The sequence below is a fragment of the Notothenia rossii genome (genome assembly GCF_949606895.1).
Source record: "Notothenia rossii genome assembly, contig: scaffold_95, whole genome shotgun sequence".
Classification (NCBI taxonomy): Eukaryota; Metazoa; Chordata; class Actinopteri; order Perciformes; family Nototheniidae; genus Notothenia; species Notothenia rossii.
In genome coordinates, this window is record NW_027639734.1 from 41,857 (window position 1) to 69,114 (window position 27,258).

Consider the following 27,258-nt stretch of genomic DNA (forward strand, 5'->3'; position numbering starts at 1 on the left):
TGCTTAAACATAGCCTACAGTAGTTAACATTGCAGGAAAGCAATATATCAATACTTTGTCAGGCTTAGATATTAATAGGAGACACAGACAGACAAACTAATGGTCTAAAGGCTTCTTTTGAATAAGAAAAAAGCTATCTGCTATACTAATATCATATATCAAAAGAATCAAAGGAACAGTTCAGCGCCCCACAACTTCATTTGCAAACAGTTACAACCTTAACTTTACATCAGAAGGAACAAACATTAAAGAAGTGACTAACTGCATCAATTAGGGTTAAACGTGTATTCAGCTAAAACATATACATCGCTGCAGTTATTATCCAGTGGAAAGCCCTTACCTACTGGCCTCGTTGAATGAAAGTGGTTACTTTTTTTACTTTTTTGTGGCAGACAAAGCTATTATAGTAGGAACCTGCGACACAAGTTTTTCATCTCCGACCTTTTTCATCTCTGACCTTGTTAAACATTGAACATTCAATAAATGAGGAACAGAGAATTATTAAATATAAAACACAGAATTTGTGTGATTATACTAAATTATTTACAAATAAACACCACCGCATATTTACAACTGTTACACATGCTGCTGTAACGAAAACATTTCCAACTTGGGATCAATAAAGTATACCTTATCTTAAGATGATCGATGGCTACTGCCATATTTGCTAAATGTGCCTCTGAACCTTGACAAGTGCATGTTTCAGGCTTATCAATTAACAACAGGAGGGGTCACAGACATAAGACCAGCTGTTAAATAAAGCTCTTCTGACCTTAGCTGTCATGTGGGTATATATTAATGATGCCCATTATGGACACAAGCAATTTTCACCCATGTATTAATTATATGTTTTAAATTTGAGTGTTTCCTATCCCCTAAACCTCCAGGGATGTACACAGTTTAATACTGGCAACTTCTAATTATGGGAAATATGAAAACGTCTTATAAAACTACAATTCCCAGTAGAGACGTGCCATAGAACATGTTGCAAAACACACAATAGCCAGCATGTGTAGTTCTGGGGACGGGGTGGGGGGGGGTGGGGGGGGTGGACCCGTCCAAATCCAGTTTTGGATAGTCTGCCGTGGTTCCGTCCCATTTCAAAGTGCTGTTTGACACTCGGCGTAACGGGCGTAACCCTCGGCGCATTCCAACATCCAATCACAGCTTGAGGACTAATCACGGGGGTTGTCAAACATAGCGGAGAGAATACTTACTTCCGGGTGTAAAATTCTCTAAAGCAACTTCTATGAGCTGCTCCGACCCTCGGTCCTGACGGACTCCAAATGTCCGACATTATACAATCAAACAAATAAATAAACACAAGGATAATTGTGTCTTATTGTTGAGTGAATAACACTGTGTGGTTTAGAAAGTAATACAACATGAGAAGTACGAGTTGGGAGTGAGAATGTGTTGATATTTACCATGCATTATGCACATGTTACTAATAAAGGATTATGTTATTGTATAAACTCTATTTACAATGTATTCACATTAACAGTTCATAATCAACGAATGACAAAATGCAGTGACAAGAAAACAACCATTGTATAGCATTTGTTTGAGTAATAAGAGGCAGTTAAATATAAAGGCAAGGCAATTTATTTTCATACACATCAGCAAGTCAAAGCGCTTTAAATAAACGGAAGTACAACATATAAACACATTTTCACATGACTATGAACTCGGGCGAAACAAGTGCATAGTTTAATATCGTTCTCATATATAGTGTTTTATAATGTTACATTAAATTACATTGCATTTAGCTGACGCTTTTATCCAAAGCGACTTACAATAAGTGCATTCGACCAGGAAGATACAAACTTGAAGAAAGCAGAATCATATAAGTACATCAGGTTTCATAGAGCTAAAACATTTAAAGTGCTACTCAACTGGCTTTAGATAAGCCAGTCCTTTGTTAGTATTAGTACTTTGTTCGTAGTTCTTTGTTAGTAATTATTTGTTAATAATTCTATCGCTCGAAGTGGAGTCTAAAAAGATGAGTTTTCAGTCTACGCCGGAAGATGTGTAAGCTTTCTGCTGTCCTGGTTTCAATGGGGAGCTCATTCCACCATTTTGGAGCCAGGATAGCAAACCCACGTGTTTCTGCTGATGGGAACTTGGGTCCCCCTCGCAGTGCGGGGGCAGCGAGCTGTTTGGCTGATGCAGAGCGGAGTGCACGTTCTGGGGTGTACGGTTTAACCATGTCCTGGATGTAGGAAGGGCCAGATCCATTCACAGCATGGTACGCAAGTACCAGTGTCTTGAAGTGGATTCTGGCAGTTACTGGAAGCAAGTGAAGGGAGCGGAGGAGCGGCGTGGTGTGGGAATGTTTTGGAAGGTTGAAGACCAGACGAGCTGCTGCATTCTGTCTTTATTTTGTATGGCTCTAAGTGTGTTTTAAATGTGTTTTGTCATTATTATGGCGTGCACCAGCATGTGGACGTGACACGTCGCTTGTGAAAGAGCTCTCCAGTGCCTCTGTGTTGCTTGGCAGAAACCTTTACAAGTCTTCTTCCTCAGACTCAGGGCTAGTGTAGTCATTGTCATCCGACTCCTCAATGTCCTGCTGTAATTGAAGATCATGGCATTCCATAGCGGCTACGCCGCTGTACGCATGTCCGCCTGTTTGTGTTGGCTTTTGAGGAAGTGCCACCTCCGACTGAGGACACTCTTGAGCCCATGTGCAGCATCCTCTGTCAGGTCACCGAAATCTGTAGAGGAATAATCACACAAAAGGCAAAAGGGCTCAATGTAAACAAACCATGACAATTGCAAATCTCTTTGCATTGTACAATGCTGCATATGTAAAAACACTACAAAATAGGTAAATCCATCTTAAACTGAAGGATGTTACTATATATTGGGTGCCAAATGGGACATGTTGATTAATGTTTATATAGTGCTTAACAAATAGTCAATAGACAGAAAATAATCGATTATGATCTTGATAATGAATAGTTTCAGTAATTTACTATTTCACTTCGGCCTGACACAGTGACAGATGTGTTCTACTTATGTAAGACATGTAATGTGTTGAAGAGGTGATGAAAATATTCAAATGTTAAGATCTCAGACATACTGCTGGTTTTGATGCCCTCCAAAGTCTGTCCTCTGAGTGCTTCCACTTCTTGCACTTCCTTCAGAAGGAACATGATGTGCTGCGACATCTCTTTCACCAGGATGCTCTGCTCCTCCTCCAAACGTCTGACCAGCATTACCTGGTCAAAGACAGATCTCTTCAACCTGAAGGTGTTGCCTTTAGGTTGAGGAAAGGAATGGAGTAGTGGAAAAGGAATATTTATTCATATATTATATTATTACAGAATGATTTTCATTTCTGAGACACAAATCTTTGTAGCAATAGCATTGGTTCTTTCATATTTTGGTATAGACTAAAAAAACAACAAGCCAAACTAGCAATTATCCTACCATTTGCATGCCTCTCCCATGGTAAGATGTAGCCCTCTGTCAGACTGCAAGCCAACTCCTCGTCGATCTGTTCTTCCTGCACTCCGGTGTTGTATTGCACAACTTTTTCGCAAAGCTTCTTCTTCAGCTCTCTCATTCTCTTCCTCTTCCTTTGCCTTGCCTGGTTGCTGTCTGCAAAGTGAAACGGAAACAAAACTGTGTCATGGTGCCAGAATGTTTTTGTTGTTTTTGAAAGGTAATTTCAATAACTACGTTTGACAACAAACCATGCTGACGATACAGATCTTGCTTCCTGCGCAAAAGAGTGACGGTGATGTTCTCAATATCCACCCTCAGTCCTTCAGTACACCGTGGGGCGTAGACTCTCTCTAAATAATTGCAAAAAAACAATTGGAGAAGAGATACAATCAGTGACAGTCTCAGTTTCAACATATGGCCAACTTATATTGTGTGTCTAAACTTACAGTAATTAACAGATGTATATATGGAAAACCTGTGTTATGTCTTACCTGTGACTGCCCATTGCCTGACATCATACACCCACTGCTGTATGGTCTCCTGATCAAGGTTGTGCTCCTTTTTGAAGTCGCTGAAGCTGGCAGCTTCCACCTTTGCCTTCTCTGTGATCTTTACAAAAAAAAGAAAATGTCAGCGAAAAGCACCATGCAACACCATAATGCAAAGAACACCAGTTTTCAGTACAAGACCTTCAGAAGAACAGTTGAAACATTCCATGACACCATCTGACTTGCAAGAGGAAGTGTGGATAAGGGAGAACATAATGTATACTGTATAGCTATGAGGTTACATTGCAGACATCCTTCATAAATATGTAATGTCAGATGAGAAGACAATTGTAATTTGCCCTTACTTTGACATATATGTGGGCTAAAACTTGATGAAGGTTGTCCCTCTTCCTTCTGTTCCAGCCCATGGCCTGTTGAGTGAGCATGTTCACTCTTCCTAAAAAAGACAAAAAATATATCCACAAACAAAAAAAGTAAGTATTCACATCAAAAAGGCAATACTGAGTGAGAAACCTGATAGACTTGACTAAAGCCAATTGTTGAAAGGTTGTTGAACTGGTAATTACAGTAAAGTAATACACCAATAATGTTTTTAAGGAGGGAACTCTCTGTAAAATACTTATCAGGGCTGCCTTATCACAGTGTGTAGTGTTAATACCAACCTGCTTTTGTCATGTATTTTGTGACCAGAGCTGCCCTGGAGAGAAAGCTGTTTACCTATAATGAATGTTATAATTAATGTTCGGTCACCATTACATAACAATATCACCTACACATTATAGATCTTGAACTGGATGGTTTAAGAGAAAACTTGTGGACTGACTTCCTACAATATGCATGCATTTAGTGTTGCTGAACATATGAGCTGTCTATCTTTCATTTGAACTCAGACATAAAAGATATGCTTTCAACTAATCAACAGGCTTGTCACTGAGATGACACATACATAGTTGGGTAACACTTTATTTTGATAGTCCATAGTTAACACTCTATCAGTCATCAGTTGACATTTAGTAGCATGTCAACAGTGCATCAGTCGACATTCAACAGCACCGTTCAAACCGACAAGTAACTAAGCATTAGTTGATGATCAACAGATAAGCAACGAAAATTCAGTTGACTATTATTAAGCATTAGTTGATGATCAACAGATAAGCAACTCAAGTTTAGTTGAATATTACATTAAGCATTAATTGATGATCAACAGATAAGCAACTCAAGTTTAGTTGAATATTACATTAAGCATTAGTTGATGATCAACAGATAAGCAACTTTAGAGTTTAGTTGAATATTACATTAAGCATTAGTTGATGATCAACAGATAAGCAACTTTAGAGTTTAGTTGAATATTACATTAAGCATTAGTTGATGATCAACAGATAAGCAACTAAAGTTCAGTTGACTATTACATTAAGCATTAGTTGATGATCAACAGATAAGCAACTAAAGTTGAGTTGAATATTACATTAAGCATTAGTTGATGATCAACAGATAAGCAACTTGAGAGTTTAGTTGACTATCTACACCACAGCAGTTGTAGGGGGAATGGGCTCCAGAAATCCATTGAACACAGCCTCTCTGTCATGGAAGATATTCCTCTTGTGGGCCTCCATGTCACAGGTTGCACAGAGGAACTCCATGTCCAGTGGAACACAGTCCAGGCACCTAATAGCCGCTTCTTCTGCGCAGCATCTGTGGCACTTCTGAATGGCTATTCTCTCAGCTGAGAGTTTTGCATTAAAAAGCATTGGCCTAGCAGTTTTCATTCTCACATCTTTGAGAAGCTGCCTTTGTGCCCAGGCAGAAACCGTTCCGTCTGTTGCCCCCAGAACCTGGACTGCAGTTAGAGTGTCTCTTAACTCTTGGAGATGTGTTTCTAAAAAATAAAACAGCTGTTAAGACACCCTAAAACTGGTATGATGGATATTAAGGTAGTATACTGAAACACTTTTGAGTTGGAAAAATATATGCGGACAAATAATAGCAACATGCTATGAATGTAGGGATGTCCCGATCACCTTTTTTTGCTCCCGATCCGATTCCGATCATTTGATTTTGACAATTTGCCAATACTGATTTTTCCCGATCCGATCTTTATGCAATGCATTAAGACAAAAAAAAGAAAAAAAGCATTCAAGTTGTCCCTTAAGGTTATTTTTTTTATTTAAACATGCAATCCAACATGGATATAGCTTCTTTTTTTCACAGCAGCATTGGATCAGTTCAGTTGTGCAGCATTGGATCAAAACAAAATAAAGCTTATCAATACTCGTTAGCTTACTGCTACAATTAGACACTGCGCCCTGCCCACTCTGTTGCCAGATCTGAGAGCAATAAGCAACCAGGTCTGTGAAAACAAGCCCCAAAGAAGCAACACAGACATGATGTTTTGTAATTTGAAACCAAAACTAAGGCCTCAGGATGACTTTAAGACTTGAACATGGTCATTTTTGTTTTGTAACATTGAATACAACATTTAAAAAAAAAGTATTTAAAAAAAAAAAAAATCCCGATCCCCGATCTTTTTTCTCCCGATTCCGATCTTTTGAAAATCACGTGATCGGCTCCGATCCCCGATCACGTGATCGGATCATCTCTAATTATATGCATCCAAAGCAATATTAGCCAGTGATACTTATACCAAATATGCATTCACTTGTCATGAAACAGTCAACACTCAATACTTTATTATGATTAACTAGATGAGTATAAAAATGGAAAAATTGGGAAAAACTTTAGTGCCACTCAACTGCTGTTATAATCAATATAGTCACCAAGACTACCAAACTCTTGATGTGCTAGCTGAAGGCCTTCCCCATGCACAGGATCGTCTCTTCTGGCTTGTGAAGCTGCAGAGACAGTCATTTTTGCTTAACCCTTCAATCAATCTAAAATGACACCAATTAATTGTAATATGAAAATGCTCTGTAAGGACTGCAGGTAATGAAACTAAGAACATATTACCACAGCATCACAATGACAATTTACATTTGCCATACTTTTATCCAAATCGAGGTACACATGTTCAAAAATACAACACAAGCAAGGATTATCAGTCACATGCTCTTACAATATCTTGATTTAATTTGAAAATGTTTTAAACATTGCAACAGATTTGTCAAGAGGTATCTTTACATTACATAATTTCTTACTGTGTACACCAAAATAACTTTGTTATGAATTATCTTTATTCTTAGATTTAGAAATCATGATATAGTAAAGAACAAACCTGATGCGGAGCGTTGAGTTTCCCATTGTCTCTCACGTCTGCGTGTGACCACTGGATTAGAAAGGGGTCTCTTCCTGCTTTTTCTTTTCTTTTTCGGAGGGATGGCAGGGGTTTCAGTAGCCTATATTTTTTCAGAGGTTGAGATCAACAACAAAGTTGTAATACAACATAAGACAGCAGCACTTATATTTGAGCAATTATTTAACGGTTGCATAAAAAGGTCTAACGGACCCTTTACATTACATCAATAAAAAGCAATGATTATATTACAGACTTGGGTATTTGCTTATCATGAAAAGCCTCACCCTGGCCTCATGGACAAGAGCCTCGCTAATCAATGCTGCCATGTGCATCCTGGCCTCATTGGGATCCTCAAAGACCCTCACTTCACGGTTGAGGAACATGGCATACAAAGAGAGAGTGAGTAATTAAAAGAGAAAGTGAGAGAGAGTGATTGCAAAAGAGAAGGTGAGAGAGTGATTGAAAGAGAGACAGTAAGAGAGAGAGAGTGGCTCTTAAAAGTGCCATAGGTTTTATATGTGTGTGTGTGTGTGTGTGTGTGTGTGTGTGTGTGTGTGTGTGTGTGTGTGTGTGTGTGTGTGTGTGTGGATATGTGTGTGGATATGTGTGTGTTGCTGATATAGAGTTGTAAAGAAGCTGTAAAACAGGAAAAATAAAAACATGATTAGGATTATTTAGAATAACAGTAACATCTGTGCATTACTCTATTATGCAATAATATATATAATTTATACTGTGCATATTGTTATATTATGAGGGACATGGCATACAAACAATACAGACACAATATACAAACAATACACAAAATGAAGAGAGTGCAATAATAATTAATCTGTGCATTACTCTATTATGCAATAATAATTTAGTATAATTTATATATCTTATATCTTCTACTATATATTTTAATTCTACAATGTAACAATCCCAATGTCCCCACTGGCCAGTCAAATCCTCTGGAAAAACTCCAGGTCCACATTTCTGTTCCACTCCATCGGCGATTCCACTATTACAACTCTGTGTTGAAAGCTGTGTTTACAACACATGGGCAAATACAAGCATTTAAACATATTTTTCTAGCAGGCACCTCCACTATCCAACTGTGCTGGGGACAGCTTATGTAATTTGGCTGTATAAACTATAAATGCTATCCAGCTACACACTTTGACCGGAAAGCCGGAAGCTAGCTGAACGTGGCCGCTAGCTTGCGTGTAGCCTATTGTAAAAGCTAAACACACTACAAAAATCAACATAATATCCAGGAATGAAACGCCATAGAGACTGTGCTACAGTGAAATAAATAAAAGCAATATCATTTCGTGTTTTAAAGAAATAAACTCCCCTTGATTTGAGATACTTAATGTATTCCGTTGTGAGATGAAATTAATGAAAGTGACGTGATCGTGGGCAACGTCACGTGGCTACGTCACTGCCGTCAAGCGCGACATAACGTTGCCGTGGTAACGACGGCATCTTCTTCTGGTTTATCGTTGTCATAAAAAAAATGATTATTATTACTATTAAGGATCAAATATGAATGTAATTGTCTTTTAAATAACGTAAACTAAAGGGAACAATCTATTTGACACCACTGAAGCTCTGGCCTTCCTTAGAAATAACTAATTTAATAAAAATGCACCGTTTTTTGAGAACAAACATTGGTAAATAATGCACAATAATACATTCTGACGAAAAATAAAAATTATTATGAATACAAATAAAATAAAAGAAGCCTCCCGTGAGTTACTACAAGCTATAAAGTAGATTTTTAAAACGTTTTATAGAATAAAAAGCTCACTGCAGGACGTTGTAGAAATGCGTGTGTGCACCACGACAAAGGAGCCTCATACACTTTACATTGGGGTTGTTTGCGTGGTGCCGACACGCAAATATAAAAGATTCCGTGACTCCACCACGCAATGCGGTGTTAAGTAGTCCTGGAGGAGTCACACATTCTGGTGAGATCAGGTTGCACAAAACCCCTCTTTGTATTAAGCTAGCTGCCACATAAAGTACAGTTTGACATGCTAACCTGGTAGAGTTAGCTAACGTTAGCTAACTTCATGTCCAACTAAAAACCTCTAACGTGCTTTACATTGACGATTTTAAACACAACTTAACTCTGTCAACTTGTAAAATAACGTTGTTAGCTAAGACAGCTAGCTCGTAACAATAGCCTCTTAGCAAACTTAAGGTTACGTTAACATTAACTTAACGTTGTAAGAAAGCAAAACGAACCTTCGAGAAATATTTTACTCTCAGACTGGGTGTAATTGTATAGCGTTGCTTACCTCCAGAAGGACTTTTAGCTGTTTCCCAGTAGAGACTAGAGAGAGCTTTCAGAGCGTTGCTCTCAGAAGAGCAGCATTGGGCGGACCAGATAAGACCAGAGAAGAACCAGTTAAGCACCAGAAAAGCAGAAGAATGGTTCTTGAACCGGTTTGGTTTATTGGCAGTTTGCAAACCACTTAAGAGTACTGGAGTGTGAAACAAAAGCTATTGAGTCAGTGTTGTGGTGCGGTTGCTTTGGTCTGGGTCTCTGGATCTGTGAGCTAACCACGCCCCGTTCATTTGCATATAAGGAATGGAAATCTCTCATCATGAAATGTCTCATCATGAAATACAAGTCACCTGAAATAAATAAATGCGTCATTACGAAATACAAGTCATCTGAAATAAATAAATATGTCAATATGAAATACGATTCTCTTGAAATAAATAAATGTGTCATTATGAAATACAAGTCTCTTGAAATAAATAAATGTGTCATTATGAAATAAAAGTCTCTTGAAATAAATAAATGTGTCATTATGAAATAAAAGTCGCATGAAATAAATAAATGTGTATTTAAATGTGCATTTATACATATTTATTGCCTCATTTATTTATTTCAGAATTTATTTCATAGGCATATTTATATATATATGTATTTATTTAATTATTTATGTATTTATTTAATTTTGGCTTAAATGGCATTCCATATAAATACGATTAAACGTGATAAAAAACCATGCTCGTATCTACGACCTATAGAAATGCAACACGGCGTCAGTTTAAAATAATTATGTCCTCCTACTTACCCCATCATTTATGAGAAAACATGTCATAACATTAACACAACATATTCGAGGTGGTTTTAAATAACATATCCGTATTTATATATTTCTCCAAGTTACGTTTTTGTGTGCACTGAGGAGTCTCAAACAGGAGTTTGTTTAATCATTTTAAGATTTGCTTTAGTCAATGTTTGAAAATGAATTCTTCATATATGATAAATGAGAGGTAACATTTTATTTATGGTATTATTTCCACATATTTCTCTCCATTCTTCCTTCTGCCAACAGTGTCGCAGTTTCTCGTCTCCCGTTTTTGTGCTTAGTGCGTACGCATGAGTTAGAGTTTGCGTGGAGGACCGCACGTTTTCCCGTTAAGTTAGTATTTTATAAATCTCAAACATTGCGTAGAAACTGGCGTACGTCTTTTTTTGAGCGTATATCGCTTTATAAATGATGCCCTAGAGGTGGGAAGTGACTACGTACACTTCCTCTTAACTGCATTTTTATTTATTTTTTTATTTTACTATACTTACTTGTTTGCCTGTCCTTGTTTGTCTACCCTCCCTAATACTGTAATGCGTCTTTGAGTTGTGAAAAGCGCTATATAAATAAAATGCATTATTATTATTATTATTTACTCAAGTACTGTACTTTGTATAAATGCTACTTTAAACTTCTTCTCCACTACATTCAAAAGGGAAATACTGTAATGTATTAACAGTTTAAGCTACTTTTAACTAAATCCATCTCAAAAAATTAAACTAGTGTACTAACTCTTTAAGTCACAAAAGAGTTTTACAAAAAGTCAATCAGAACTTTGATTGCCTACAACAATACAATTATCCTTGGTCCAACAATAATATCTAGGAATGTCTCATAATTATATATGCACATGAAGGCCACAATGAGTACTTTTACTTTTTATGCTTTAATTACATTTTTATGATAATAATGTTGTACGTAAGAGTGACATTTTTAAAGTATTTTCACAATAATGTATTGATAGTTGTACCCAAGTAAAGCATCTGAATACTTCGTCCCCCAACTTGCATGTGGTTCGACCTGTTTAGGGAAGTGTGTAAGTGTACTAGACGCTGTGATGATCTGACCTCAGCAGAGCGGGGTCCTGAACACCGTCATCCTCCCATAACAACACACACACTCAGGTAGCCACCGCCCAACACACACTGCCTTAGTTTAACGAGCAGAAGCTTTGGTACAGCTGTGAAATGTGTAATGGAAAGCATTTGTGTGTCCATGCTCATCCACGCTGACGCGAGCGTGGATGGTCCTAATGAGTTGAGAAGCAGGTCAGCTCTCAGACGAGGAGGCCACCTGCCGAGGAGCGGTCAGCATGTCGAGGGCCACGCTTCAGGACACAAACACACATACACAAGGAAGCTGATCAAGTGTATGCAATGAGGTCAGGGAGGTGTGTGGGAAGAGGAGGATGGCGTGAGAACACAAGGCGACGAGAGGGGGAAATCCCTCTTCCTTTATTGTGGATCCATGTTGTTGTGCAGCGGTGACCGTAGGCCAGAGTCCTGCACAGGTCTGATTTCCAAGACCCGCCCCCGCGACGTGCAATACCGAACCCGCCCCGCTACCCGCACATATTGCCAATTAGTTCCGCAACCCGACCCGGCCCGTCGGCACAATATCCGCAACCCGACACGAACCCGCATATATATGAGCAGTGAAAACGTGCAATTATTAACACACGCAGTTGCATATTTGTCTCAAAAAGCGTGGGATGTTGGTTATTTTCTCCATCTAGGATGACACCAAAAGCCTCCTAGACGTTGGATTTCGCTCTTGAGGAAGTGTTATTGAAAATGCTGTATTCTCCGGTAGAGAGCTTCACCTCAGCCATTTTGAATGTGGCACGCTCAGCAGCAGGTTGATGCGCTGCAGAGGTTATGATTATGCGCGGTCCCGCGGGGGAGAGGTCTGAGGATTTAAACATTAAACTAAATTATTATAATTTTCAGGGTTCTTACACCTTTTCCAAAGTCAAATTCAAGCACTTTTCAAGGTGCATTTTCAAGCTTTTTAAGCATCTTACAGCTGTTGAAGTTTAAAATTTCAAAATGAGTAAACCATCTGTCAGTAGACTGGGCATCCCATATAACCTGGCTGAGCCAATATAAAATAAATCAGCCAAATAACTTTTCAATACATTATTGATTACTAGTTTTGAGGTACTTTTAGTTTGGCAGTAAACACAAATCAGAGGTAAATGGTGTACTTTTACTCCACTACATGTATTTAATACCTTTAGTTACTTTACAGATGTGGATGAATGATGTGAAATATAATCAAGTGTTAAATCAGACTTTAGTTCCACCTGGAGTAAATCCACAAGCTACCCTGCAGTATACAAAGTCATTCAAACTAGCTGTACCTTTAACAGCTTTGAGAACACTTCAATGATCAATCATTATAAAACATATCATATATATTATTCTGAAATGGACCAATCTGCACAATGATTACTTTTACTGTCGCTACTTTCACTATATTTTGATGAAAATACTTTTCTACTTTCACTTGAGGAACATTTTGAATGCAGGACTTTGACTGTAACAGAGTATTCCTACACTCTGGTACTTCTACTTTTACTCAAGTACAACATCTGAATACTTCTACTTTCACTAAAAGATCTGAGTACTTCTACTTTTACTCAAGTACAATATCTGACTACTTAGTCCACCTCTGGTAGCGTATTAGCCTGAATTGTAGCCACAAAATCATGCAGAGCTGCATAAAAATAGACTCACAATGGTAACAAGTGGAAAATAATATTTACAAATGTGTACAATGATTTGTAGGTAATTTTGACTACTCAAGACACCTGACTTATACATCTTCAAAGGAAGACTGTGTTCATTCTAAAATTACATGGGATTAAAGCAAAATGTAGTTTTACTTGTATAATACTTCAAGATTTTATATTAAAGCCTGTTTCGAAAAGTATCAACCATAGTGTTAGAAATTAAAATCAATGTTTTAATGGGGAAATGTAGTTTAAACATGCCGTCAGTTTTAATGCAGTTTTACACTGAAAAACCAGACATTCTTGTGCACAACCAGCTGTTAAGCTTTATTCTGAAACTCTTTCATATCCGGTTGGCAGTTAGCATGTGGTAAATTTCCAATTTTCTAAAGAGGTGAATTTAGTAGCGAAATGATATGGAGTGGTGCAAACCGAAGCCTACTGATTTAACACTACAACTATAGATGTCGAGATACTACCATGCTGAATATTAAATGAAGGTACAGTTTATTTGAATACATTATTGTTTACAGACGAGAGTAGCATGTGACAACATCCGGAATGACTGAAAACCAAACCAGCCGAGAAGTATTTTTTAGAGTATTGATTACAGCGTTTAGAATGTGTTACATGAAAAGTAAAGAAAGAGAATATGAGGAGAAAAGGCGTGTTAAGCATATATTGAATGTGAAAAGAACCAATCCTCTGTTTAAATGCAACAACGGACATTGGAGACGAGGCGAGCCGGCTGGCGGGGAGGAGCCAGCAGAGGATATATATAACAGCACCGGACGAGGGATCGGGTCTCTTCTCTTCCCTAACGAGGAGCGGATCACAGCTGTTTGTCTGACTGAACAATATCATGCTTGTGACCAACCCGCGCCTTTTTTTATTAAAGTACCCAATTGCACTTTCACAGAGACTCCATTTATTCTCCTTTTAAAGCTTCTCTCCTGGACGGGAGAATAACGAACACAGTTTACAATCGCGACCCGGTCAAATCCTCAGTTTATAATTTATAACAACATACTAACAAGCTAAGGTCTAATTACGCAACCAAGTCTCACGGCATTTCGTGTTATAGTCACAAAATAAATGTAATCTATTGATTCGTGTTCACCAACACCTTTTTTCGTCTTTTAAAAACAATGTATTTCTATTGGTAGTATGTTTCGTGCCTGCGTCTTTTTGTCCGGTCAGGTCTTGGAAGACCGGAAGCTGTGGGGTTCATACAGGGTGTCCGCGGGGTCTTAAAAAGTATTAAAAGTTGATAAATCAATTTAGCAAAAATTAAGTCTATTAAAAAGTATTAAACAGCATTTTCCAAGGCATTAAGAAGGTCCACAGCAACGACAATATGAAACACCCTTTAATTGACTGAAACAACATTTCGGGAAACCCCCTCAAGTCGGCCCCATGCATAGCGCGCCGTAAAATGCTGCTTCTTATTTTAAGTTTCGTTGCCTTGCTCCGCTCTGTGTGGGGGGGGGGGGGGGGGGGTGGAGAGTCTGTCGATGGGGATCAAAGCTGTCCGGTCCCACATGTTAAGCGCTAGCCAGAAAGCCGCGGTGTTCAGTGGCGTTTTCTCCTAGAGGCCAAGGGAAGCCAGGCTTCCCCTGTTTTTTCGGATTGTAGTTATAATTTTAATAAATAAATAAAAAGACTTCGTTTAGTTTCGGAAATTCTTTGTTGTGTGTTGCTGCCGGCCCGTCTCTCCCCCATTCTCATTGAGTATTTTAAAAAGAGTGAAACAGTGCCCCTCTAGATGTTATGGTGAAACAGTAGATTGCACTCTCTGTTGCGAGAGGAGGCCAGCCGAAATTTGCTTCCCTTGGTGAAAAAAAATTGAGGGATTGACCAATCAGATGAGGCTCACGTCATGCCCCTGACAACCTGTGATTGGTCAGGGCTATGCCAAGGGAAGCCAGAGGCGGCTGGCTTCCCTTGCCTCACAATCCAATCAAATCGCATCAACTTAGTGGTGCAAAAGCGGAAGTAAGCTGCGCTCGGTTTCCCTCGACCAAATAGCAATGGGATTTCTCCATAAGATTTTGGAAAATAGCCCCTAATTTTTTCCCCACGCCACGCTACTGGCGGTGTTTAAGTCCTGACTTTCCCGATGGCCAATCCGTGCCTCCCCTGACTGCACGTCGCTGACACACCGCTGCAGTGCAGACTCTCTGCACGGAGGAGCCGCGAAGGAGCAGCGGAGTCCGGGTGATGCTGCTCCTCCAAGGAAGAGACACATGTTCACTAAGCCAAACTACAGTTGCAAGAAAAAGTATGTGAACCCTTTGGAACTACCTGGATTTCTGCATAAATTGGTCATAAGATGTGTTCTGATCTTCATCTAAGTCACAACAATAGACAAACACAGTCTGCTTAAGCTAAAACCAAACAAACAATTATATGTTTTTATGTTTTTATTGAACGCACCAGGTAAACATTCACAGTGCAGGGTGGAAAAAGTATGTGAACCCTTGGATTTAATAACTGTTGACCCTCCTTTGGTAGCAATAACCTCAACCAAACGTTTCCTATAGCTGCATATCAGACCTGCACAACGGTCAGGAGGAATTTTGGACCATTCCTCTTTACAAAACGGTTTCAGTTCAGCAATATTCTTGGGATGTCTGGTGTGAATCGCTCTCTTGAGATCATGCCACAGCATCTCAATTGGGTTGAGGTCAGGACTCTGACTGGGCCACTCCAGAAGGCGTATTTTCTTCTGTTGAAGCCATTCTGTTGTTTATTTACTTCTGTGCTTTGGGTCGTTGTCCTGTTGCATCACCCATCTTCTGTTGATCTTTAATTGGTGGACAGATGGCCTTAAGTTCTCCAGCAAAATGTCTTGATAAACTTGAGAATTCATTTTTCCGTCGATGATGGCAATCTGTCCAGGCCCTGAGGCAGCAAAGCAGCCCCAAACCATGATGCTCCCTCCACCATACTTCACAGTTGGGATGAGGTTTTAATGTTGGTGTGCTGTGACTTTTTTTCTCCACACATAGCGTTGTGTGTTCCTTCCAAACAACTCAACTTTGGTTTCATCTGTCCACATAATATTTTGGGTGCTCTTTTGCAAACTTCAAACGTGCAGCAATGTTTTTTCTGGACAGAAGTGGCTTCCTCCATTTTATGACCAATTTATGCAGAAATCCAGGTAATTCCAAAGGGCTCACATTCTTTTTCTTGCAACTGTATATCGGGTCACAGAGATCTGCTATTTTAAAGTAAAGTCAACACATATCGACCCTAAATATAGTCTATATTAAGAAAACGAGAAAAGTGTTAACATATATATCCTTTTTTGTAAACTTATGACAAATGTGTGAGGGTGACGACGTCAGAGCATCGTCCTATGTGCCAGGGCTTAGCCCCGGACAGCCCCAGCCCAATTTACCCCCTGGGTATTTGTGAGGGAGCTCCGATATGGCATTACCCCGCTGAAGCTCACCAAAGTTTAATATATTTCATAGTTCAAAGTTTTGTCAATTGTTTTGTTTTTTGGTCAAATACTGGTTTCTAATGGTTTCTGAGGAGTTTTACTGGAATGAAAGAGCACAGAGTCTACAGAAGCAACAAAGCAGCATACTGCATTAAACCTGACCTTCACAGAGAGGTTGAAGTTCATGTGGAGAGGAGGCATCAGTAGTCTGTCTGCACTCTGTTTAGTTGTGCTATCTTACAATCAATATAGTAAATATGAGGTATTCCTGGTCATGTGCTGAAGGACTGCGCGGAAGAGCTCATAGATGTCCTCACAGACATTTTTAACATCTCCCTGGGCCAGGCTGTTGTTCCCTCGTGCTTCAAGGAAACCACCATCATTCCAGTGCCAAAGAAGTCATCGCCATCCGGCTTCAACGACTTCCGCCCCGTCGCACTAACTTCCACCATGAAGCAGATCAAATCCACCCTCCCCCTATCGCTGGACCCGTTTCAGTTTGCCTACCGAGCTAAACGGTCCACAGAGGATGCAATCTCCTCCGCTCTCCACCCAGCCCTCACACACCTGGACACTAAGACTAAGACTAAGGACCCATATGTCAGAATGCTATTCATAGACTTCAGCTCAGCATTGAACACCATCATCCCCCAGCAGCTTTAAAACAACTTACAGACCTGAGCCTCAGCCCCTCTCTCTGTAACTGGTTGCTGGACTTCCTTACAGAGAGACCACAAGCTGTACGGGTCAACAATAACATCTCAAACACCCTCATACTGAGTACGGGGGCCCCCCAAGGATTTGTGCTCAGCCCCCTTCTCTTCGCTCTGCTGACCCACGACTGCAAACCCATCTTCAGCACCAACCACATCGTGAAGTTTGCAGACAACACTACTGTGGTGGGTCTCATCAGCAACAACGATGAGACTAACTACACTGTAAAAAAAAAATCCGTTGAAAAACGGACAAAGTGCTGGTAATTTGCTGCCAGGACATTGTCCGTTATTCTACAGACATTTCCGTCAACCCTTTAACGGATATTTCTGTAGATTTACAAGACTTTGTCTGTACCATATACGGACACTTCCGTCAACAATTTAACGGATATTTCTGTAGATTTACAAGACTTTGTCTGTACCATATACGGACACTTCTGTCAACCTTATAACGGATATTTCTGTAGATTAACAAGACTTTGTCCGTAATATTTACGGACACTTCTGTTAATCCTAATACGGACAATTCCGTATTTTAACAGTCCTTAGTATGTACTATTTACAGACACTTCCGTTAATCCTAATATCTTTTTTTTTTTAATCTTGGGATAAAAAAAATATATATATCCTAATCCTAAATAAATAACAATCATTACACTTTCAAGCAAACTGAATAAAGCACAATATATAGAAATTGAACAAAATGTATAAAACTTTTTCCATAAAAGTGCATTTATTTCCTTTTTGCTAATGTATAAAGTGCATTTAATGATGAAATGAAAAAACTGAACTTTTCTCCCACTGCTGTTGCACCCTACTGGCTCACCTGTCAGTGAGGAAGGAGGAGCCCCCTCCAGGCGGATGTACCGACTCCGTCCTACACCTCCCACTCAACATTCCCCGCTGACAGGCGCTGCCCCAACCTGTAGGAGGACATGCAGTGACAAATATCACCCTCCCAACTTCCCTCCCCCCGAACATGGGGGATTTGAACCCAAAGAATCTGTGGTGGTGGGCAATCATTTTACCCCTCGCTACCTGAGTGCCATACAAATGTTTTTTTTTTAAGACATTTCCATAAAATTGTAAAACCCTAACATGAACATACATTCAAGTATGTAAAATAACAGCAACAATAACCTTTTTCTTAACACCATGATGTTAGAGGTTGGGCTGTGTGTACATGTGCGCCTCAAGATCAAATTAGTAGTTATAAATTCCTCCCACTGTTTGCCACTGCTGTTGCACCCTACTGGCTCACCTGTCAGTGAGGAAGGAGGAGCCCCTTCCAAGAGGATGTAGCAACTCCGTCCTACACCTCCCACTCAACATTCCCCGCTGACAGGCGCTGCCCCAACCTGTAGGAGAACATGCAATGACAAATTTAAAAAAAGTAAACTTTTTTTTTTTTAAGTGTGTGTGTGTTGGTATGTTCAGTCCAAAAGTCCAGTCCAAAAAGTTCGGTTTTGAGCTTTGAGGAAAGCTCACATGTGCCAGTCAAATTCCTTCAGCTCAGTCACGAGCTTCGACAGTTTTGGAGGAATGTGATGATGTTTCTTCCCCTTCATCTCAGCCTTGGACCCTCGGTCAGGATTCATTCCAAAGAAAACTCTAAGGAAACAGAAATATGTTTAGCTGCACATGCAACTAAATGAATGAAACTAAAGAGTAACATGCAGACAAAGCTGAGATACTACTTGTAGTGTGGCTCTACAGGAGTGGAGCCGTCTAAAATAGCATACATTTGTTTTCTCCACCATGCCCGTGTGTGTGTTTCCATCTACAGCTAATGTTGCAAAATACTACTACTACAATAACACTTTGCTCCTGTAAGCTGAGCAACTCAGACAACGTGCTGTTAAAGTCTGCTCATCACCAACATACTATACTGGAAATGTCAGCATAACCCGTGCACCTGTGACTTGTGTGGATATACTGTACGTGCAATGAACGATCTCAGGGCACCGTTAACTCAGTGCATGAGTAGCACAGCTAGTAGTAGTCGCTAGTAGTCACGAGTGCTGAAAGAAGTTGTGACGATTGATAACAAACTTTTAATCTGAAATGTATGTCTAAAATTAATGAACAATGAGGAACTGCATGGTCTATTTTGTGACCAAAAAATATATAATTTACATGAGCCGTCAAAAATGGCCGGCGAGTCTGTTGTAAACAGTCCTGTCCGGGAAGATTGTTTCAATGACAGTGGGACCTCTTTCTGGTCCGTCTGAACCCGTTCTGGATCACCAATCCTCGGTGGTGGTAATAGGTTTGCATTTGAGAATACAAACATTATGCACCTTTACAATATGAATTAACAAAACTATTATTTTGTGCTGACAAACTAGGCTATATAGTGTATTTAGTGACTTTTCCTGTCATAATCACCACTGTGACATAGCCTACAGCAGCCTACTGCAGCAGCCTCTATATTTTATATGTAAAATGTCTTGGTATTTGCTAAATTTATCGTGGAGTTGTGTGTTTGTTAAACATACATATACAATTTAGAGGTGACAGTGTGCGGTGTTATAGTTTGTTAAATGCACAGGTGAACATTTGACAGGAAGAGTTACTAAATCCACAATGGTTTTGGTTATTGGCTACATACTATAGGTGGATCATGTTTGTTTGTATTCTCATAATGCAGACCAATCCACATAATCACGATAGGCGAGTTGTGATCCAGTGCACAAAGACGGAGGTCCAGATTTCATTGCAGCAGCTTTACAGGCAGCCAAGGTAAAGAGGGTTGATTTATTTGCATCGATTATGATTGTACACAGTCTATATAAATTTTAGTCACAAAATAGATAACATAGTTGCTCAATTTTGATTTCAAACATACAACCACTGCATTAAAACTGCATCTAAATTTGCTACTTTCAATATCGCAGTCTACTTGTCAGATTTCAGTCAATCTTAAGTGTGACACAACCACTAAGCTCATCTGCAACAAGAGCACAGGCGTCAAATGTTAAGTGGAGTGGTAACTGTGACACTTGGTGCAAATGTACACGTTACACAACAAGTATTAACATTGGGGCATGAATCCTGGTATGGATTTTGTTATATTAGTCACAAAAGCAGCTCACATAGAATAGCCTAAATGTGTGTCTTTGGTTAAAGAGATAGCTCAGAGATAGTTGTTAGGAATATTGTACATGTTTTCCCAATCACCCAGTGTCAGAGCCTAATAAATGCCAAATGCCTTAGGACAGACCTTTTCTATGTACTTGGTGTAGTCTGAAGTTATATGAAAGAGCATGGGCCTTCAACAGGAAGCTGCAAACTGTGCTGCCTGTGTTATAGGAAAATGTATTAAGTATTGAGGGTTTAAGTGATTATATGTTTGATAATACACATTAACATGAAACAAACAATAGAAAAGATCATGTGTAAGCAAACAAACTTTACACAACACTGGTGATAGTGCTGTCAAACAGGTCTATGAACTCTATGAAAAAGTTGAATCTGCAATACAATTTTAGGCAGGGTCCCTGGTTCATCTCTCTCAGCTAAGGGGTCCTTGGACTGAACAACATTGAAGACCCCTGTCAAAGAGCAATGAATATCTTGGCTCGATTGTAGAGTGTCAATGGGATCAAAACATATAATATATATTATATTTAATAATCATGATCCCATAAGCATCCTGGAATTGAGCACAACTATGCTAGTAATCTAAGGGACGATGAGTGGATACCTTTTTACATTGTTTGTCTGGTGGGAAGCCCTCAGTCTCAGAATTTGAATACCCCAGCTTATACATTTCAAAACAATGAGCTGCTTACCTTTGCATGAATTCCAGGGTAAGAGACATCTCCTTTGGATATTCAATGTTGCAGACATAAAACAAGCAGAAAGCATAGCTCAGGGCCACAATGGGGGAGGTGATGTGGTCATTCACAACTTCCTGATCAACAGCAATCTGGAATAGATGGTCACCTTAAACATAGATCACAAAAACAATATGTATTAGTAATTAAAAAAAATAATAACGTACACACGTGCCAAATCTTCCATACTCAGCCCAAACACAGGTTATGGTAAGAACAAGCAACACATACTTTGAAAAGGTATTCTGCATTTAGTTTGACTTTACATACAAGTGTACTTAAATTTAAAGATTTTGGCCCTAATCAACATAGTTCTGAGCACCATTTACAAAACAAAATCAACCAACTCTATACCTTTTCATCACAACAAATTGTCTCATCAGTAAACCTAAGAACAAATGGAGAACATATCTCCAAGTTTGCTGGGATGCAAAAATGATTCAACTACAAACCTCTGATTAGGATGCATGGGGTACAGGGGAGGCTGAGTTCAGCATCTGCGGAGTCCTGTTTTCGGAAAATAAAACAACAAAGATACACATATGAATGTGTTGATTTTATGTTTCCAATGTACGCAAACACACAGTCAGGCAGGCAAATAGACCATCTGCCAGCGTCTATATCAGAGGCAACCATAGACAATAATGTTAATAGTAGTTATAAAAAAATATTGTTTACACAAACATAATCGATTAATGTTAGAATCAGAATCCTTTTCGGTCAGGGGGGGAAAGTCTGTCCTTACAAGACCTTGTTCTATTAGGGGACAGCATTTGGTCCTCCAAGACAGAGGAGCTCTGCCGGGATGGAAGTGTATAATTATATGAGGGATTCTCTCCTGGTCGGGAAAATAAATCAAGGATTTTACTGATTTCCTTTTATCTTCGTTTCCAGGAGAGATGGTTTACCAATTTCGATATTATCAGCAGCGCAAAGTGGGGTTTAAAATCCATAAAATGTACCTCATTTTTGCAGAAAAGGTGATCAGGGTTTTCCTTGAAGTATCTCACAATGCCACAGATCAGCTGTACTGAACCTTCACCCATCTTCATCCCTTTGGTGTCAAGGAAGTTGTTGATACCCGGTTCTTTTTTGGAAAGCTCCTTTGCCAGCTTGTTTTGTACCGAAAAGCCAAGGAGTCTAGATGCATGATCAAACAGGTGAGCAGCTTCAAATAGAAATGGCCACTCTTCCTTTAGGACCTTTACATTGGTTCCGTCGTTGATGGTTTCACGCTGGATGGGATATGTTTCAGCCATCAGTTTTCGAACAGATGACTCCTAAAGATATGAGGCAACAGTTAATCAAACTAATAAATTCAATCAATAATAAAACAAATTATCAATATAATATACGATATGATATACCAAAAATAAATGAAACTCAAATATTAGCCTCTCCATTACTCAATCAAAAAGTAATCCATACATACACAAGAACATAATGGATGGTTGGAGCCCTACCTGAGGATCATGGGTTTTGAAGGCACTTTTCAATTCATTTCGTTTTGACAGCAGTTCTGCTCTACTCTCAGTTCCCTTGACAGCAACATCCCACTCCACACATCCATAACGATCGGAATTTCTTGACTTTTTCTTCCGCTGAACTTCACCCTCTCCACCCTCTGCTTGCCTCTTTCCTGGAGTTGATGTTCTCTTAATATTTTCAACTCTGTTTTCTAGCTGGGTAAAGAGAGGACCACAACCATCTTTTGCAAACGGCATATTTCCAAAGGGCTCTGTCTGTTTGAAAGATAGAGGATATTGTCCTACAATGTTCTTGGCGATTTCCATCAGCTTGGATCTACCAGGTCTTCCAGGGTGTTTATGGAGGTAATCATCAACAACGATCCGAACCATCTGTAGTCTTTCTTTCGACTTTACCCATTTCTTTTCACCCAACACATCCATGAGCTTTGAGGGCATTTTGTGCCATGGTATGGAATATGGCTCACAGGATGGGGAGTGGGCAGATGGGGTATGGGCAGGTGGTGCTTCAGGTGGTGTTGGGGACAGATCATCACTCTGTGGCAGAGGTGTAGATGTAGGACCAGGGCCAGGGCTTCTGAACTGTGGTGCAGCTTGTGAATCTATGGAGGACATACCCCATAAATTAACCACATCACCAATGCTACTAATTAATTAATACACTGGTTTTCAGTGTCCGTTGGAGACCACCAGGGGTACAAATGGACCCTTAAGGGTCTGTGAATTTGTACAGACAGTATACAGGGTTGGGCAATATATTGATATATCATATGAGATTATTGAATAGGATTTTGGGTATCATATTGTGATACCTGTTGTGTTTTCCTGATTTTAAAGAATGAACTGAACTTACCCTACTGTTAACATTACATAGTCATAAATACATAATGGTGATATTTGATTTTGTCGGTGTTGTCCACCCCTCAGTACTGTGCAGATTAGGGTTACAAATAAAAAAACTTACCTCCTTGGAAAGCTTTAACGAGTCTTCTGCACTGAATGAGTGGCAGAGTGTCCTGAATGTCCGGGGCCTCCACAAGGATCAGGTCATCTTCACATTGAACTCCTAATTCCACCAGTCTAGCCATGAGTGCATCCATCTTATCACTAATGAGCGATGGTATGGCTTTCTTAACCAACTCTTTCACAAGCTCCATGTTGGCATGTGTTTAAGAGGAATGAGCAACCTCGCACCTCTCTGGTAAGAAGAAAGTGGATAATAATCGTTAAGTTTGTCCAGATTTTGGCAGCTGAACATATCAGACATATGTTCATCAACTTCATAGACTCCAAGCTCAGGAACCCAGCTGGCAGTTTTCCCCCGAAGCAAAAGTAGGACACTCATTTCATTTTTTATAATAATGCTCGCTATTTGTCCTAACTGTAGTTGGCCTTTAGCATATCTCAGTAAGACAAGCATACCATTTCCATATGGCGTGCCTTTAACCTGGACCTTCTCTGTGACAACTGAGTTACTCGAGTCAAGTCCAAATTCTTCAACTGCTGTCCTTATGCTTTGGTCATAGAGCTCAGGATAGAACCTGGTGGAGTCTGAAACTTGAACCTGGGGGCTAAATAAACTACCACAAGACTGATAGGCCTGAAACAACTGATGTCTATCAGCAAGTGACTTAGTTACATTTCTGAAGTTTTTACTTGCCCTAATACACCTTTTTAAAATAAGAATGTTTCGATTCAAAGCGCATCGTCCAAGTATGTATGAGTGGGCCAAACTGTAAACTCAAGTGAGCATAGTGAAGCAGATAGTGGTGTTTCGGTCTAAGTTTAACTCGTGGGAATAACTGTTGCCTCGATTCCACATACAGTTCGATCAGATCCTTCATATAAGCAATCTGCGACTCTGAAAGGCGAGGTGCACAGACAAATTCAACTAGCTCCCTCAGAAGAAGTACCAGTTCCCATACTGCATTGTCAGCATCTTTAATACGGTCATGCACTAAAATAGGCAAGAATCTCAAAAGCCACCTGTTTTGGGCTGCATGGCCTCCAAGCTTTGCTCCTTTAATGGGAATAGCGTTTAACTTGTTGCTGCTTTCACCAGGAAATGATTTGAGTCTGGCATTAAGGACCTCATAACTGAACCACTTTTCTGTTTTGATTAAGAACTGCAAACACATTGCTAAATCATAGTCAACCACACCCTCAAACAGGTCATGTGCAAGACAGGGCGGCAGTCCAGGCTGACAGACGTGAAAGTGAGACAGTTTGTTGAAAACACTGTCACCTTTAATACCGTGATGCGTTTTCATTTCAGGGTTACTTTCCAGTAACTGCACAGACTCATTATAATCAGCGGGATTTCGATGAGTGAAAACCGTGAGAGGGTTAGAATGAAATTCATTTCTTGTCGCTAAACAGTATCTACACATATATTCAGCTGAGCTGAAATTTTCTGTAAACCCACCAATCGTGTGAGAGCCCAGATTATCTCCCATTATGCATGCAACAGTACCTTTATAGATCTTTCCTTCAAAAGATATGCCCCTTTCCTCAAGCTCACACAAGTCTGACACAAGCTTACTGAAAATTGTATCCACTGTAAAATCTTTGCAATCTTTCTCTATACAGAGTAGTGCCAACTGTATTTGATCAACAGTTGATCGCTGGTGTGGATGGAAATTTGCCAGAGTGAAGTAGACAGCTAATACCTTGTGCTTTTGCTTGGCAGATCCAAGTGGATTAGCCACCTCAAATGCATCCTGAAATAGCATCACCTTTAAAGACTCTGGATCTGAGGAAAACATGGCATTCGATTTCATGGCCCACCCATCAGTGACATCACTGAGTACATCATCTTCAACATGAGGATTAGAACTGTGCTGAGCTGCACCTCCCTGTTTCAGAATTGCTCTGAGGGTTTCCAGTATTGGAATGTAATGATAGTGCCTCTTCTGACCTGTTTTATTGTGCCCAAGATTGACTTCAACAGGCTGAACATAGTTATAGTGCGCCTTGTAATATTGCTGCCTTCTGTGTTGCGTAGTTAAAGGACCATTTTCATACAATGCCTTGTGCATAGGGCTCTGCTCGTATGCACTCTTCCCAAGACATATTAATGTCTCTGTTGGAACACCATACTGCTCAAGTTCACGAGCTAACACATCCATGGTATATTCCTGTTGAATATCATTTAGAGTTTTCATTTCATTTGCTATCTCTGTAATTGTGGAGGCTGGGACCAAATACTTTGCCTGCAACCCCAAGTAAAACTGAGCAAGACTCTCTATGTAGGTGTCTTTCTCTTGATCACTCCCAAAATTGTCACTGTGTTCTGCATCAACAGCATTAGGCTCAGGCTCTACATGTGATCCTTCACCTGGCAAAGACCGTTCTGCGAGTTCACAAATATGAACAGGGGCTATCTTGGTCACATCCCACCCTTTGTGGTATCTGGAGATATGCGCTGAAAAGGATGACTTTACATTAAACGTCTTAGAACATCCATCAAAGGGACACATTACAGTCAGACCCTCATGAATGTGACCACTCAAATGAGACACAAGACTTTTAAGATCTGCATATTCAGTGCTGCAAAAATTGTAAAAAAAAACTGTACAGACACACTACGGTTCCAAGTTTGTCTGCTCCTGTCTGAGTGTGTTCGTGCCATATGCACAGCAAGGCTATTGTATGTGGTAAGCTTCCTTCCACAGTCCTTATGGCCACATAAAAAAAACACATTACTAATATTTCTGTGTGATCTGCAGTGTTTCAGGTAATCGGTCGAAAACCGACAGTTGAAGCCACAAATGTTACAAGCCAACATGTTGAGTAGACTGAATTTGCCAGGTGAAGGATAGACAGAATCAATAGGCAAACTAAACTCAAGTCAATAAAGCATGAAGGTTAGACAGCTAGTTGATTTCCGGATGCGGAAACGTTTCTTGCATATGTGTGTGCGTGCAAATGATCGGATACAGTAGGCGGGCTCTAGACTGGATCACACTATAGACATTCACAACAGAAGCTTCCTACAGGTGCTGCGCAAAGCACGTTGAAGCTATGTTAATAACAATACTACTTTTAATCCAAATGTAACCACAACATAACACACACACCTTCAAATGTCAACGAAGCCTATCGAATATATATTAGTCGATATGATACTATTATAGCTGTATTGACCGCAGTGTTTGGGGGGAAAACACTGTGCCAATGGAAGCTAACGGGAAGCTAACGTTAGCCCGAGGCCTTTTACAATACTACTTTTAATCCCTATGTAACCACAACATAACACACACACCTTCAAATGTCAACGAAGCCTATCGAATATATATTAGTCGATATGATACTATTATAGCTGTATTGACCGCGGTGTTTGGGGGGAAAACACTGTGCCAATGGAAGCTAACGTTAGCCAGGTTGGAAAGATACTAATAAAACAACAACACACAAACCTGCGAAAATAAACTAACCATAAATACAAACTTTACCTATCAATTCAATGAACTGGCCAACTTTTGCACGGGGGGATACTCTGTTGTTCCCTCGTGCTTCAAGGAAACCACCATCATTCCAGTGCCAAAGAAGTCATCGCCATCCGGCTTCAACGACTTCCGCCCCGTCGCACTAACTTCCACCATGAAGCAGATCAAATCCACCCTCCCCCTATCGCTGGACCCGTTTCAGTTTGCCTACCGAGCTAAACGGTCCACAGAGGATGCAATCTCCTCCGCTCTCCACCCAGCCCTCACACACCTGGACAC

General features: G+C 39.9%; 2 protein-coding genes across 8 annotated transcripts; both read right to left on the reverse strand.

The window, feature by feature from the left end:
- Positions 1-1,589: 1,589 nt before the first annotated feature.
- On the reverse strand, positions 1,590-9,718 carry LOC307027475 (uncharacterized protein). Of its 6 annotated transcripts, XM_079695730.1 has the most exons (13): positions 9,501-9,718; positions 7,497-7,848; positions 7,192-7,312; positions 6,713-6,811; positions 5,981-6,054; positions 5,735-5,838; positions 4,625-4,679; positions 4,307-4,398; positions 3,945-4,062; positions 3,702-3,803; positions 3,436-3,606; positions 3,086-3,262; positions 1,590-2,717 (listed from the first exon to the last, which is right to left on the reverse strand). In XM_079695730.1, exons 5-13 carry the CDS (start codon positions 6,009-6,011, stop codon positions 2,605-2,607), a joined length of 963 nt encoding a protein of 320 aa, XP_079551856.1. In that variant the 5' UTR covers positions 6,012-6,054; positions 6,713-6,811; positions 7,192-7,312; positions 7,497-7,848; positions 9,501-9,718; the 3' UTR covers positions 1,590-2,604. The 6 variants fall into 6 exon arrangements, with proteins under 6 accessions (XP_079551856.1, XP_079551855.1, XP_079551854.1 ...); XM_079695729.1 differs by having other exon boundaries at positions 5,981-6,811; positions 7,497-7,576; XM_079695728.1 differs by having other exon boundaries at positions 5,981-6,811.
- Positions 9,719-17,426: 7,708 nt separating this feature from the next.
- Positions 17,427-23,887, reverse strand: LOC307027473 (uncharacterized protein). 2 transcript variants are annotated; one of them, XR_013804658.1, is made up of 4 exons: positions 22,007-22,076; positions 21,497-21,551; positions 21,000-21,153; positions 17,427-18,816 (listed from the first exon to the last, which is right to left on the reverse strand). XR_013804658.1 is itself a non-coding variant. In XM_079695727.1 (3 exons), exons 1-3 carry the CDS (start codon positions 23,686-23,688, stop codon positions 18,690-18,692), a joined length of 474 nt encoding a protein of 157 aa, XP_079551853.1. In that variant the 5' UTR covers positions 23,689-23,887; the 3' UTR covers positions 17,427-18,689. The 2 variants fall into 2 exon arrangements, 1 of the variants encoding a protein (XP_079551853.1); XM_079695727.1 differs by lacking the exons at positions 21,497-21,551; positions 22,007-22,076 and adding an exon at positions 23,496-23,887.
- Between the last annotated feature and the right edge of the window lie 3,371 nt (positions 23,888-27,258).